The sequence below is a fragment of the Chinchilla lanigera genome, unplaced genomic scaffold (assembly GCF_000276665.1).
Source record: "Chinchilla lanigera isolate Chin_1 unplaced genomic scaffold, ChiLan1.0 scaffold00035, whole genome shotgun sequence".
NCBI classification, from domain to species: domain Eukaryota; kingdom Metazoa; phylum Chordata; class Mammalia; order Rodentia; family Chinchillidae; genus Chinchilla; species Chinchilla lanigera.
The window spans coordinates 10,308,546-10,321,833 of record NW_004955436.1 but is presented as its reverse complement, the minus strand read 5'-3'; the positions used below and the strand labels follow the sequence as shown (position 1 = coordinate 10,321,833).

Sequence of the window (13,288 nt, the reverse complement as noted above, 5' to 3'; positions counted from 1 at the left end):
TACCTGTTTAATTGCTTGCTCTGCTTGAGGATTCCTTTCTATTGTTGTTCTTGAAATTGCTCATGAATTGTTCATTTTTTTCTCTGTCTAGAATGTCTTTTAGTATTCTTTGCAATGATGGTTTGGCACTCATGAAGTTCTTTAGTGGTCCTTTTCATGGGAATATTTTATTTCTCTGTTGAATTTGAAGGATAGTTTGGTAGGGTACATCAGTCTTGGTTGGAAGTTGTTTTGTCTCAAGACCTGTAGTATTTTGCTCCAAGCTTTTCTCGATTGGATGGTTTCTGTTGAGAAGTATGCTGTGATTCTGATGGGCTCTCCTTTATAGGTAATCTGCTTTTTTTCTCTAACAGCTTTTAATATTCTGTTCTTTTGCTGGATATCTGGGATCTTGATTATTACATGTGTAGGTGTGGTTTTATTTTGATTGTGGCTAACTGGGGTTCTGTATGCATCATTTATCTGTACTTCAGAATCTCTTTCCATGCTTGGAAGTTTTCTGCTATTATTTCTGCAAATATTCTTTTTATGTCATTTGTGTTGCCTTCTGCTGTTTCATTGACTCTTACATTATTGCTTACATTAGTCTTACATTATTGCTCTCTGCCTCATCTTGCAGCTGTTGAATTGATTTTTTCCTGGATCTTTATTGATTTTAAGAGATCTTTCCTTTCACGATCATTAGCTGCCATGCTGTCTTCAATTTCTGAGATTCTATCTTCAGCTGCATTCAAGCGGTTTTGCCAGCTTTCAATGGAAATTTTGATTTCCTGGATATCTCTTTGAATCTGTTTCATGCATTTTAGTTCTGACCTGTATTGCTCATTTAATGTTTCCATCATTGTCCTATGCCCATCTATTTTTTTGTATATGTCTTCTTTAGATGTGCTGAGCAGTTGTTTCATTATTGATGTCATTTGTTTTTTTACCTGTGTGATTATTTCTGTTCTGATTTCTTCTCTAGCCTGTTGGAGTTGGTTTTTTACTTCAGTTGTGATCATTTCAGAGATTTCAGGTATGTGACTTTCAAGTTCTCCTATGTCAGTGTCTCCTGGACTTGTTCTGGCTGGAACTGAGTTCTGAGATTGCATTTTGCTCCTATGTCTTGTCATTTTGTATGTCATATGGAAAGTGCTGAGCTAAACCCTAGCCAGACAGCTCACCAAAGGTCTCTAAGGATCTTAGTTTACCTGGACATCAGACGTATCTCAAGGTGACAGAGGGCAGAGGACCACTGGGCTCAGGATCCCCATGCAGTTGGTTGGGTGCACAGCTCGGACCACAACTGCAATGGTGGGAGAATTCTGGCCTTCAGTACTGGGGTCTCCAGACCATCAGTGGAACATGTGTGGGCCTCTGCTGTGAACCCAGTGGTGGCCAGTCAGGGGCAGGTGCTCTGGGTGCCTCCAGTAGCCTCCCAACTGAGTGTTCACAGAGATGGGGCCACTCCCACATTGCTTCCCATCACTGTTTTTATTTTTTATATAAGTAATATTTGAAAAACAATGAATAACATTTCAACACCAAGAAAAGTAGTGACAGACTTCCAATAAAAGTGGTAACCTGCTTTTTCAGCTGATAAAGCCTACTTCTCTGAGTAGGAATTCACTTTAAACTGTTGTTACTATTCTTGCTGGAATAGATCTTTCTTAAGAAACTGCAACACTTATATTTTCATTGATACTTTAAATACGTAAATGATCCCTTGATGTTCTTATAATTGCTGGGAATTTAGTTTTCTTACATGGCTACTCATTCACTCTCTCTTTTTAATATAGCCCACTGTGTGGTTAAACCAGTGTAAAATTCTAAATCACCTTTGATTAATGTTTTTCTCATTGTTTTATTTCTTTGCCTTGATGCTGTGGATCCAAGCCAGGGCTTTGTGCATGCTAGGAAAATGCTCTATCACTGATCACCACCCTGGCCCTCTTTCTGCTGTTGTAGTCATTAGTATCTATACAGCATCTAACTTACTCTCAAGCCAAGTGGGTATTATGATTCAAATTCTTTTGGTGCAGCTTTTTAATTCTTGTTTCTTTGGGTTTTTAAAACATGGCTATCAATGATGTAAAATTACAAATTGCAAAGTGGGCTGGGAAAGCTAATATAACGTGTCTAGTATTCTGTTCTTCCTCCAAAGGAAGCCTATAGAGGTAAAGATTACTTTTGTCAATTAATTAATCCACCTTTAAGATTCAAAACATTTTATTCATTTAGCTTTTTAGAAGATAAATTTAGTGGGGAGAAGAACGCATTAACCACATTGATCGTAGTCAATGGATATTATCTTTCCTATGTTAATATTCATTAAGCCCTGTCTCACCAAGCTAACACATATAAAAATATATTGCACAAGCCTATTCATTTTAAAAATCATATATTATATATAAAATATACCTGTGTTGCATGATTATATGATTATACACAGCATATGCTTTTATAATTCCTTTGATAAATGGAAACTTCAAAATTCATACTTGCTAAATTACTTGTCAATTGTCATATGCATTAAAGAAGTCAATAGCAAATTTTCTAAAATTGCCCACAAGAAGATTATGTTTGCACTTTTGCTCCTTAAGCATCTCTGTAGTGGAGTTTTCCTCCTGAACCCAGTAGAAAATGCCAGATGAATTTCTCATCCCATTGTTACTCTAGTTCTTTTTCATGATGAAGACACTTGCCTTAAGTTTAAAGGTTTTACTTTTGCATCTTATGACATCTTAACCTCCCAAAAGAACTGGACATTGTATGTGTCACTCTTTGTATATTTCAGAGTCACTTACAAAGCATCATTGGTGAGAAAGAAAGCATTCAAGTGAGGTCTTACTTGAGATGAGCATAGCTGTGCTTGATAGGTCTTTAATATCTGCTACCTAACACTGCTTATGCTCTGCCTCCTCCTATACCATTGTAGTAGATGCCTCAGGAAAGGAAGGAAGGGGTGCTCATCTGGGGGTATGTTCTCTGAACATTTTGCACACCAGGAGAGTTCTCTTTGAAGCCAGTGGAATGAGAAACTAAATAACCCAACATGGAAAATCTTGTTTGGTCCTGACTGGAGGAGTCTAGCTTGTTTTGCTTTGACTAGCAAGAAACTTGAATTTGAATATGCTAAATAAGGTAAATACTTTATGATTCAACACAAGCCATACTACCCCTTGTGTCGTCTGTTAGAGTTTTGTAGGCATTTGTGAGGATCTCTTGTCTACACAAATTTATTTACAATCCCCATGGAATTCCAGATTATGAATCTATACACACAACATCCCATTTTGTTGTGCAGTGCTCCATCTGTCTCTTGCCAAAATGATACAGAAGAACACTGTGAAGGTTTGGTTTCAGCCCTCTGCTCACATGATGGGCTGGGATATGACAAGCTAAGTCTCACACTTAGGGAACATCGTCCCAATTCCCTCCATCCCTGTATGTTTGCTACTGATTTGGCACCTTTTGTTTTTCAACTAACCCTATTGTATCCTAGTTTTGTTTTCTCAATTTTAATTTGTTCACACTGCAACAGAGGAAACAAAATTTTGTATGAGCAATTTAAATGACAAAAGATAAAAAGGTATGGAAGGCCGAGGGTCCAGAACTTGACTTCATCTATCTAGTCTAAAACTGTTCCTTTCCCTCTCATATCTATTGTACTTTTTGGACTTTATTTAATCTTTCCATATCTTTTTAATGTTTTCTTTTTAAAAAACTTTATTCTTAAAATAAAAAAATAAAAAAACCCTGCTTCTTATCAGTGGAAAATGTGTTTGTTTTTCAGGTGCCGCCCCCCCGCCCCATGGAAAGGCTGATACAGGTCATTATAGCATGCAGATGCCAAAGGAATATACCCTTAACAATGTAAGAATTAAAATGTGTAATTAAAATGAAACTCCTATATCGTACCTTGATTTAATAGCACTGCAGAATTCTGATTTATTCTTTTTTTTTAGTATACAATAATAATAACATAAAATCTCAACTGGCTAGTAGTTGCAAGAGAATTATTATCATGACCTCAGAATCTTTGTGATCCACTTGTTTAGAGTCAATTAGTATGTGGAGAGCCATATCATAGAAGGGAAATTGTTGATCAGTTTGATAAACATTAATGAGTAATGTTCTATTCTGCTCTCTGGGTTAGACAGCACCATATGTCAGGTAATCCATTGGGTCATTTTTCTTTGTTCTGGAAAAAGGTGTTTTATTTCATCTAAACAGCATCTAAAATTGTTCATTTTACAGATTTATTACTTATTTATTTTTCCTAAGTAGCATGGAAATTCATTTATCTTGGGCAAAGACAAAATTAGGGCTGGAGTAGGAGCTAAATAAGATTGAAAAGCTACTGTATGTAAGATAAGATCTTAGTAGTCTCAGATTTCTAATGTACCATCTACTACAGTTCTGCATTCCTCACGCCGCACCTATTCTGTGAGAACCTCAATTATTCTATTGACAAAACTTGTTCATCTGTAAAGTAATATTAATTCACCTGGTGGCATTAATTCATCTTCTAACTCTTTCAATCATCAGTCTGTACCCAGCTTCGTATCCATCAACAAAATGATTTTTGTCTCCACAGACATTCAATCAGTGCAATACAGACTGGCTTCAAAGCTCAAATGCACACAAGGGCAAATTTACTTTTAAGAGATGTATATTCAAAAATTAAAAAGTAAAACAAATTGCTCCTGGCAAGTTCAGGCTCCCTCAAGGCAAGGACAGCATAAAAATGGCAGGGAGCAGCAGTAAGTCATTCGTGACTGAGGCTCAGGAGTTAACTGAATTGTACTGAGCTGAACCAAGCAACAAATTAGAAATATGGAGGGTACACTGGCCCCGCCATTTTTATTCCTTCTAACTCCAGGCACCATAGAGAGAGAAATGACTAAATCTCGATTTTAATAGCTGCTGTCAAGAGTTTTGCTCTGTAGGGCCTATTTCAGCAGTTCCTCGTGGTAATATATGGCATTTCCTTGATTAACAGCCATTTTATAACCTGTGTAATTGGCCACAAATCAAGAGAATGTCATAATGTAGCAAGAAAACATTCTCATCTCCGTCATGGTCTTGGCTTGGTTTTCTGGAGGAATTATTATTTGAGTAGTTTCTGGATTTTCATTACTTTAAATAATGTACTACCTGAAGTACAAGAAAAGACACTGGAAGTAATGAACATTTCTTTCTCCTAACCCTTTCTACCAACTCTGGCCTTAGATTTATTTTTCAAAAGCTAAAAATGGATTTTTTTCCTTTATTTTAATAGCACCAGTGTTTATGGGGAAATAGAGGCAGGGACAGGACTGGGGAAGGGTGTGGTGCGCATAGCATATAATATATGTAAAATTTAAAATCACAGTCAAAAACTCAGTTGTTGACATAGAAATATTTTATTGCCTTTTTCTGTTGTTTTTGTTTTTGTTTTTTCAGTACTAGGGATAAAACCCAGGGCTTTCATGCTAACCTACATGCCTGGCTGTTTTTTATTTTTTAAGGCTTAAAGACAGGATTTCACTAAGTTACTAAGATGCCAGGCTGGGTTTGAACTTACGATCTGCCTTCCTTAGCACCTCCTCCACATCTCCTGAGCACTGGAAGTAATTAATGTAATATTTTAACAAGTCCAAATTAATGCAGAAAAAGATATATGAGGAATAAAATAGTAAAGTGTTGAAGAAAGACATGATCTGTCCCTGCATTTTCATAAATCATCCTGCTCACCTGCCCTTGGGGAAGGGTACTGGATAGGAAGAAGTAACCATAAAGTAATGGGGTTGACTCCAATTGTCCAAGAAGAAAACAAAGTTAGGCTCATTAGAGTCATGTTTCTGAATGTAACAAGAGTTATTGGCTGCACAGAACTATGGAAGTAGATGGTTTGTTTCACCTATAATACACAGTCTGAGCCTTTTACTTTCAAAGTGCTACCTTAATGGAGATAGATTTTATCATTCCATATTGGTCACTGCAGGAGACCATGCTTTATTAGTTTACAACATTGCAAATATAATGTAGTTTTAAGCACCTTCTTTTTCTGGGATAAGTAAAAACCAAAACAAGTCATTTTTAAAGTATATATTAATTTTTTTTCCAATTTGAGCTGGGCGGTGTGATATATACACCAGAAATCCGAAGGTAACAAAAGACCCTATGTCTTTCCTAAAGAAGATGGAGTAAAGTTTGTAACCCATGGGCTGGATGAGTCCCAGGGGAAGGCTATGTCTAGAGAAGAGGCGGGCTAATAGTACTGCAGGTTATGCTTCCTGGAGAGCAGGACCTGAGATTGAAACCTGAGGTCCAGAAGAAGTTAATCAGATGAAGAAGAGGGATAGGGGTGGAGCACTCCAAGGTGAAGAAATAACACTGAGAAAACTTTGACTCTTGCAAGCATGTTTTTGAAGGAGCATTAATATTTAGGTAGAAAATAGTAATGGTTGAGACTAAAGCGAGAAGCAGGAGGGAATTCCAATGAGAAACAAGCGATACCTGAGACAGCAGCAATAAAAGGAACACAACATTTAATAATAAACTCTTAACACAAAACCTCTAATAGGTATTTTATGCACTTTAGTTCTTTAGTTAGGAATAAGACACCTGAAAAATGTATCTAAAAGATGTGGAAAAATTTCAGAAGGCACTTTCAAAACTGAAAGTTTCAGAAAAGACATTTATGCCCCATTCATTGAATTATTCCCTACTTTCATTTCTGGAGCCAAAACAACATGGAATTTGGTCCTTGAAAATTTATTGGATCATGTGGTGAGAACAGCACAAGTACGTATCACAATGTGTATGTTAGTCAGCTTGCTTTAATCATCTCACTCTGTATTCACATTTCAAAATAACCTGTTAGACACATCGATATGCATACTTTTTGTCAATTAAAAATAAAATAAAGAGCTTTTACAATTTCTAGGCAGGTGCTGTGCCACTGAGCTACATCCTGGGCCCCATAATTTCTGAACAAAAAATATATATAACTAAAATTTATCATACCAGAAATTATTTTGCATTAGAGATAAGTAAAGTAATGCTATAGAAATTAGGTTTAAAATTTGAACTACTATTCAGTGCCAAGTAAGACAGTGAGATGAACTATTTCAAAACTTATGAGAAGGATTACTTGCGTTACGTCCACATTATAAAATAATCATAAAAGTCCTGCCGAAACAATTTTATTCTTTAACACTGTGACAGAATGGCTTACCGATTACTAGGCAGTTAATCTCAATATAATAAAGATATTGGCCACACTCACCCTTTACATCATTTGCTAACTTCTTGGCCTCATTAAGAATGCGGAAGCTATTTTGAAGGGAGCCTTTGGCATCTTCTTTTAACAAACCCCGAGGACTTGTTGCCTGTGCAGAGAAAAAGAAATGTCAGTGTTTTAAAAGCACAGCATAATGGAGTGGGGACAGCTGGAAGGCAGAAGGAACACAGAGCCTACTTTCCGGGCTGGGCATTTAGAATTACACATTTATCCGCACACATTTGGTGATTGATTCTCAGGAGATGAGAAGGAGGCCTAGAAGACAGAATCCTTAGGAGCTCCAAAGTGTCCACGCGGGTAGACAAAGTGCAAGGGACTGAAACAGCGACTGGGGTGCCCGAGGGTTAAAGGAGAAATCAGAAAGATGGATTTGTGGAAGCTGAGACAGGGAATGGGCCTCAGTGGGGACAACTGGAGTTGTGAGGTCACAAATAGTTCTCTGGAGTGCAGCTGGAGTCAAGCAAAGCAAGGACTGAAAGGACCTGGTTTTATCTGCAAGCACACTTCACTCTAGCTGTGGGCTAAGGGGGAGGGGAGCACTTCCTGTGTCCTCTAAGTGTTGAAATGAGGAAAACTGCTTCCTTCCCAAACACATCTCAACGTACATGGCAAAACACAAAATTCTAAATGACAATCTCAGAGCTGCAATCATCTCCTAATCAAGGGTGTATTTGTGGAGGCTTAGATTAATAGAGGTGACACAGAGGTAATAGAATGTGGAAAGGATCATTTAACTTGACTATCGGGGTCTGCACTTTTATAGTGTTTCTCCTCAGCAATCATTACATAATTCGTGTATACCAAGCCATACATCAAATAGAATCTTTTGTGTAAATTTCAAATGAGGAAAGAATTTCAGGGTATAAGAAGAGCTGTGAAATGCTAAATGCTTCCTGTAGAAGTTATAAATCTTAGGTTATCCCATATATAATAATCTCCAAAGACACTGGCAGCACCTAGGTAACATTATTTTTATCAGTCATGTTACTTAAGCACTAAACTAGGAAAGATTACAGAAATTAGAACTGTTGTAGTCAAATTTATTTTACCATGTATTTCAACAGCTTTCATTGAAATGCTCTACTGTTCATAAGACGGACTGCATACTAGCTATAAACCAGCATATGAGAAACAGCTGCATAAGTAGAAAGGAACATTGCATATAGTTCTTAAAAAAGACAAACTTGGCAAATTATTCTATGAAAAATTGACAGTATCTTCCCCTAGGGACACAAGAAATTTCAGTTGTGCATTTCATTTATTTATTAATTATTATTATTATTGTTATTTTGATTTTTTGAGAAAGGGTCTTGCTATGTAGGGTAAGCTGACCTTGAACTCACCATGCAGCCCATGCTGGCCTTAAACTTGTGGCTATCTTTCTGTTTCAGTGTAACAAGTGCTAGGATTACAGGTGTGTGCTACCATGCCCGGCTTAGTCCTACATTTTATTTTAGGAATTAGGCACAGCAACATCAGATAAGCATCATTTGACTTGGAAACAATAGTAAGTGTAAAAACTGATAGCACAAATTCCATGTATGCTCCTCAAAATAATAATCCTCTGGTTACTCATTCAGGTTTTATAGTTGTTCCATCTTACACAGCATTCTTACTGCCTTGGTTATAATTGTTATGAATTAAAACAGATTAAAGATAGAAAATTACAAAGAAAAGAGTTGTGAATATTCCTTCAGCAGACTCATAAAAACAGCAGAAGTGACAGTCGACAATCTGTTTAACAAGAAGGCAAAGGAAAAGAAATGTCTAAAAAAAAAGAAGAATTTTCAAAGCTGAAAAATCTAAGTCAGTTTGGAGTGAGGTAAAATACATGGAGGTAAAGTAGTCAGGAGATACCAATATTATTGTAGCAAAGTAACTAATGTTAATAATGATGATCCTAAGTTATCTAAAGAATATGGCTCATTCACAAAATGTTAGGTGAAATTCTAAACATAAAATAGAAAAGACAAGTAGTTCCCCTTACAGCCTGAGGGTATGGGTAGTTTTTATAAGAACATTGACTGGCAAGCATTTAAAAACCATAATTTAAAATGGAAATCTTGCATGTGGAAAGTAAGGTGCAGCATAAAAAAATGAGATGATTGATTTGGTGTGCAGAAGAAAATTAAGAGAGAAGGGAAAAGGGAAGGACCAGTCAACACTAAAAGATGCTAACATCTGAGTAGAACTGTTGAGGAAATGCAATAATTGATGACCAATATTCAGTTTTCTACTTTTGCTTTTATTTCCACAGATTGTTGGGATATAACTGGCTTAAATACATGTACATACTTAGAATTTACACTGTAATTTCTCCATTTATGTATACCCATTTCCATATATCTATACTGATGATTACTTTGTAATTTCTCCCTTCCATCTCCTTTTCCCCTGTTTCTAGACAAACATTTGTCTATATTTTGATCATTATAATGTTACATTTTATATAAACTGAATAATTCTGGAGATACTCTTGGGATTCTAGCTTCCTTCATTCAATATAATTTTGGCATTTATCAGTCTTTGTGTATTAATATTTGATCCTTATTTTTACTAGTGGGCCAATGGTCTTACAATTCCAACTTTACAATTTTTAGGATTATCAGCTGCTTTCCAAAGTATTTATACTGTTTTAAATTCCTAGAACTGTGTATAGAGGTTCTTTTTTTTTTTTTGTATCTTTGTGAGTAGTTGATATTGTCAGTATTTAACAATAAGTAATACAACATTCATTGCTGATTTCCTGTCATCTTGTTTTGAAGTTCTGTATCTTTTTATAGTTTTTTAAAAGGTATGAATTTGAATTTTTACTTTTTTTTATTTTAAAGAAATTAGTAATTGAGAAACAGACAAAGAAATAGAATAGTAGCAGCATACCAGTATCACAAACATAAACAAATCAAAACAAGAACATTCAAAGTGATAGTCTCAAGACAAAATAATACGAATCAATAGACAGTGATATATGTGCACCCATGTTTATAGCAGCACAGTTTGTTAGAGCTAAATCTTGGAAACAACCCAGATGCCCATCCACTGAGGAGTGGATAAAAAAGATGTGGTATTTTTACATGATGGAGTATTAGTCAGCTATTAAAAAAGATAATCTTGAGGCTTTTGTAGGTAAATGGATGCAACTAGAGACCATACTCATAAGTGAAATAAATCAGACCCAGATGGTTAATAAAACCTCATGTTGTCTCCTTGATGTAGGAACCTGAAAGACTAGGTAAAACTCAAAATGTACAATAGATGATAGGAAAGGGAAAGAAATTGCTCGCAGGAAGGAATGCTTGGGATGAGGGAAAGAAAAAAAAAAGAAGAAATGCAAAATATAAATATATATACATGAATACTTGCGGTAACTGTGTTGCTGATATCTGATGGTGTATTGAAATGAACAGTTAATGATTACAATGTTAATGTTTACAATGTGCATGCTTGTGTCTGGTGGTCTGAGCGACTAATCTTTTTATAGTTTTCGTGTTGTTTCATTTTGTCATTATTTTTGTTATTTTATTTTTAAGATAAAAAAAATTTGGACAGTCTAATAGGTCATGATTTAGATTTCAGTTTCAATTTTCTACTAACTGACTGTTTTTCTGTACTTATTTGCCACCTGCTTTGGTGAAGTATCTGTTTTAACCTTCTATTCAATTTTGTATTGGGTTATTTGCTCTTATTGAATTTTGAAGAAACTTTATGTGCATTTTGTATACAATTCTTTTTATCAGCTATATAATTTGAGAATGTATCCTTTTAGTTTGGAGCTTATATTTTCCTGTTCTTAAAAATGGGTTTTGAAGGGTAAAAGTTCTGAAATTTGATGAAATCTAATTTATCAATTTGTTTTCATTTGAAAATTAAACTTTGGGTGTTATATTTATTCATCTGTACTGAAGATCTCCAATATTTTCTTTTATTTTCCTTTAGATGTTACATATTTTAATGTTTTCCACTTATGTCAAGGACCTGCATTTTAGTTAATCTGAAATATGGCATAGAACAAAATTAGTTTTTTACACATTTTTATTTATTGCTCAAATACCATTCCTTGATTATACATTGTATTGGTTTTGTACCTTTGTAAAGAATCATTTGAATGTTTATCTGGATCCACTTCTAGACTTTTTATTCTGGTGGTTTCTCATTATTAATATCAACACCATACTGGCTAATTATCATAAATTTATGCATGACAGTATAACTCTTTTACATATTTTTTCTTTCCAATTCCATATAAATTCTAAATTTTTCCTGTCAATTTCTTTAAAAATCTTGCTTGGTGTTTTTTTTTTTTTTGAGTTTCACTGAACGTGAATAACAATTTGTGTAAAATTGGAATTATAAAACAATAGTTCCTCTAATCCATGAATATGGTATATCTCTTGCTTCTATAGGCTTTAAAAATTTTCTGAGTAGCATTCTGTGTATCACTCTTGAATTTCTAATCAAATATAGTGCCATTTCACACTGTTTATGCCATTTAAACTGTATTATTTTATTTTCAAATTCCAATTTGCATTTGACTGTATATACTAATAATTGATCTTACAATACTAATATCATATCATATAGTATTAATAAGCTTATGAGTTCTACTGACTTTTTAATAGTCTCATTGGTTATTGTATGTAGACTGTTGTAGTAATTATGAATAAAGACTGATATTCCTTGCTTTCCATCTGGATACTTTTCACTTGCTTTTTCTTGTCTTTTGCGGTGGCTGACATCCCCTGTGCAGTGTTAAATGGAAGTGATGAGAACAGAAATCTGTACCTTTCCCCTGCTCCTGATAAGAAGCCATTCAATCTTTTACTGTTAAGTATGAAGTTATTATAAGTCTTTTAAAATAATACACTTCCATAGATATCAGGTAGAGAAATTTTAATCTTAGCATGGTGAGAGATTATTTTTAGGAATATATGCTAGAGTTTTGTTACTTTTTTTCCTTAAATTGAAATGTTATATGATTTCCTTTTTCAGTTTAATAAGATGGAAAATTATATTGATTGCATTGCAAAATGTAAGTAAATTTTACCTTTCTAGGATTAATCTCAGTTAGAGATACTGTATAATCCTATTAATAAATGGTTAGATTGGGTTTGTTATAATTGGTTAAGAATTTTGGCAAATGGGGGATATTCATCTGTAATTTTCTTTTCTTCCCATATCTTTTCTTTGTATTGCTATCAGAGTAATATTGGCCTTGTAGAAGGGGTGCAACAAATTTTCTCATCTTTAATTTTCTGAATGAATTTATTATTTTCCTTGATAAGCATTTGATGGAATTCTCAAGTAAGTCATTTGGAACTGAATACGTATGCATGTGTATTTGTGCAGTTTTTAACTACAAATCCACTTCTCTAATGAATATAGAACTATTCAGGTTACTTATTTGTGTGTGTTTGGGTAAATTAGTGCTTTTTAAAGAAATTGTTTATTTTACTGAAATTATTGAAATATGTGCATGAAATTATTCAAAATATTTTCTTAATATCTTTTACCTCTGTAGTACTTGCAGCTATATCGGTAGTTGCTAAACTTTCTCATTGTTTTCTGATTTTAGTCTGGCTGAAAGACGATTAGCCAGTTGATCTCCGGAAGCTTTGATGTATGGATGGACAACAAACACTTCAGTTTTGTAGGACTGTAGAGTATGTGGGGAGCAGTGTGGAGAAGCTGGTAGGTGAAGTCTATTCTTGGGAGGTCTGAATGTCAGACTAAGGAGAAGGAGCATGAGCAACTTGAAGTCATTTAAAATTTCAATTAGGTGAGTATGATCAGAGCTATAGTCCAAGCAGATGCACTGGGAAACTGTACAGAAAATAAAGGAGCAACTTGTGGAGCTACTGTAAGGAGCTACTGTAATAGTATAAGCCAGAAAGGAGAGCAAAGACCTTGGACAAGGGCTGTGGAACTGAAAAGTTTGGATTTAAGAGATGTGGAGGAATGAGACACGCCTCAATATTTCCAGACTTGTCAATGAGTCTTTGGTTGACCAGTATTGCATGT

General features: G+C 34.9%; 1 protein-coding gene across 4 annotated transcripts in view; it reads right to left on the bottom strand.

Moving 5' to 3' along the window:
• The window catches only part of Lama2 (laminin, alpha 2), a 570,325-nt gene that overhangs the window by 78,268 nt on the left and 478,769 nt on the right, over positions 1 to 13,288 (bottom strand). For all 4 annotated transcript variants that reach the window (XM_005389182.2, XM_005389183.2, XM_005389185.2 and 1 more), the window contains one exon: positions 7,256 to 7,358. In XM_005389182.2, coding sequence (XP_005389239.1) covers positions 7,256 to 7,358 — 103 coding nt within the window. The remainder of the gene's footprint in view (positions 1 to 7,255; positions 7,359 to 13,288) is intronic.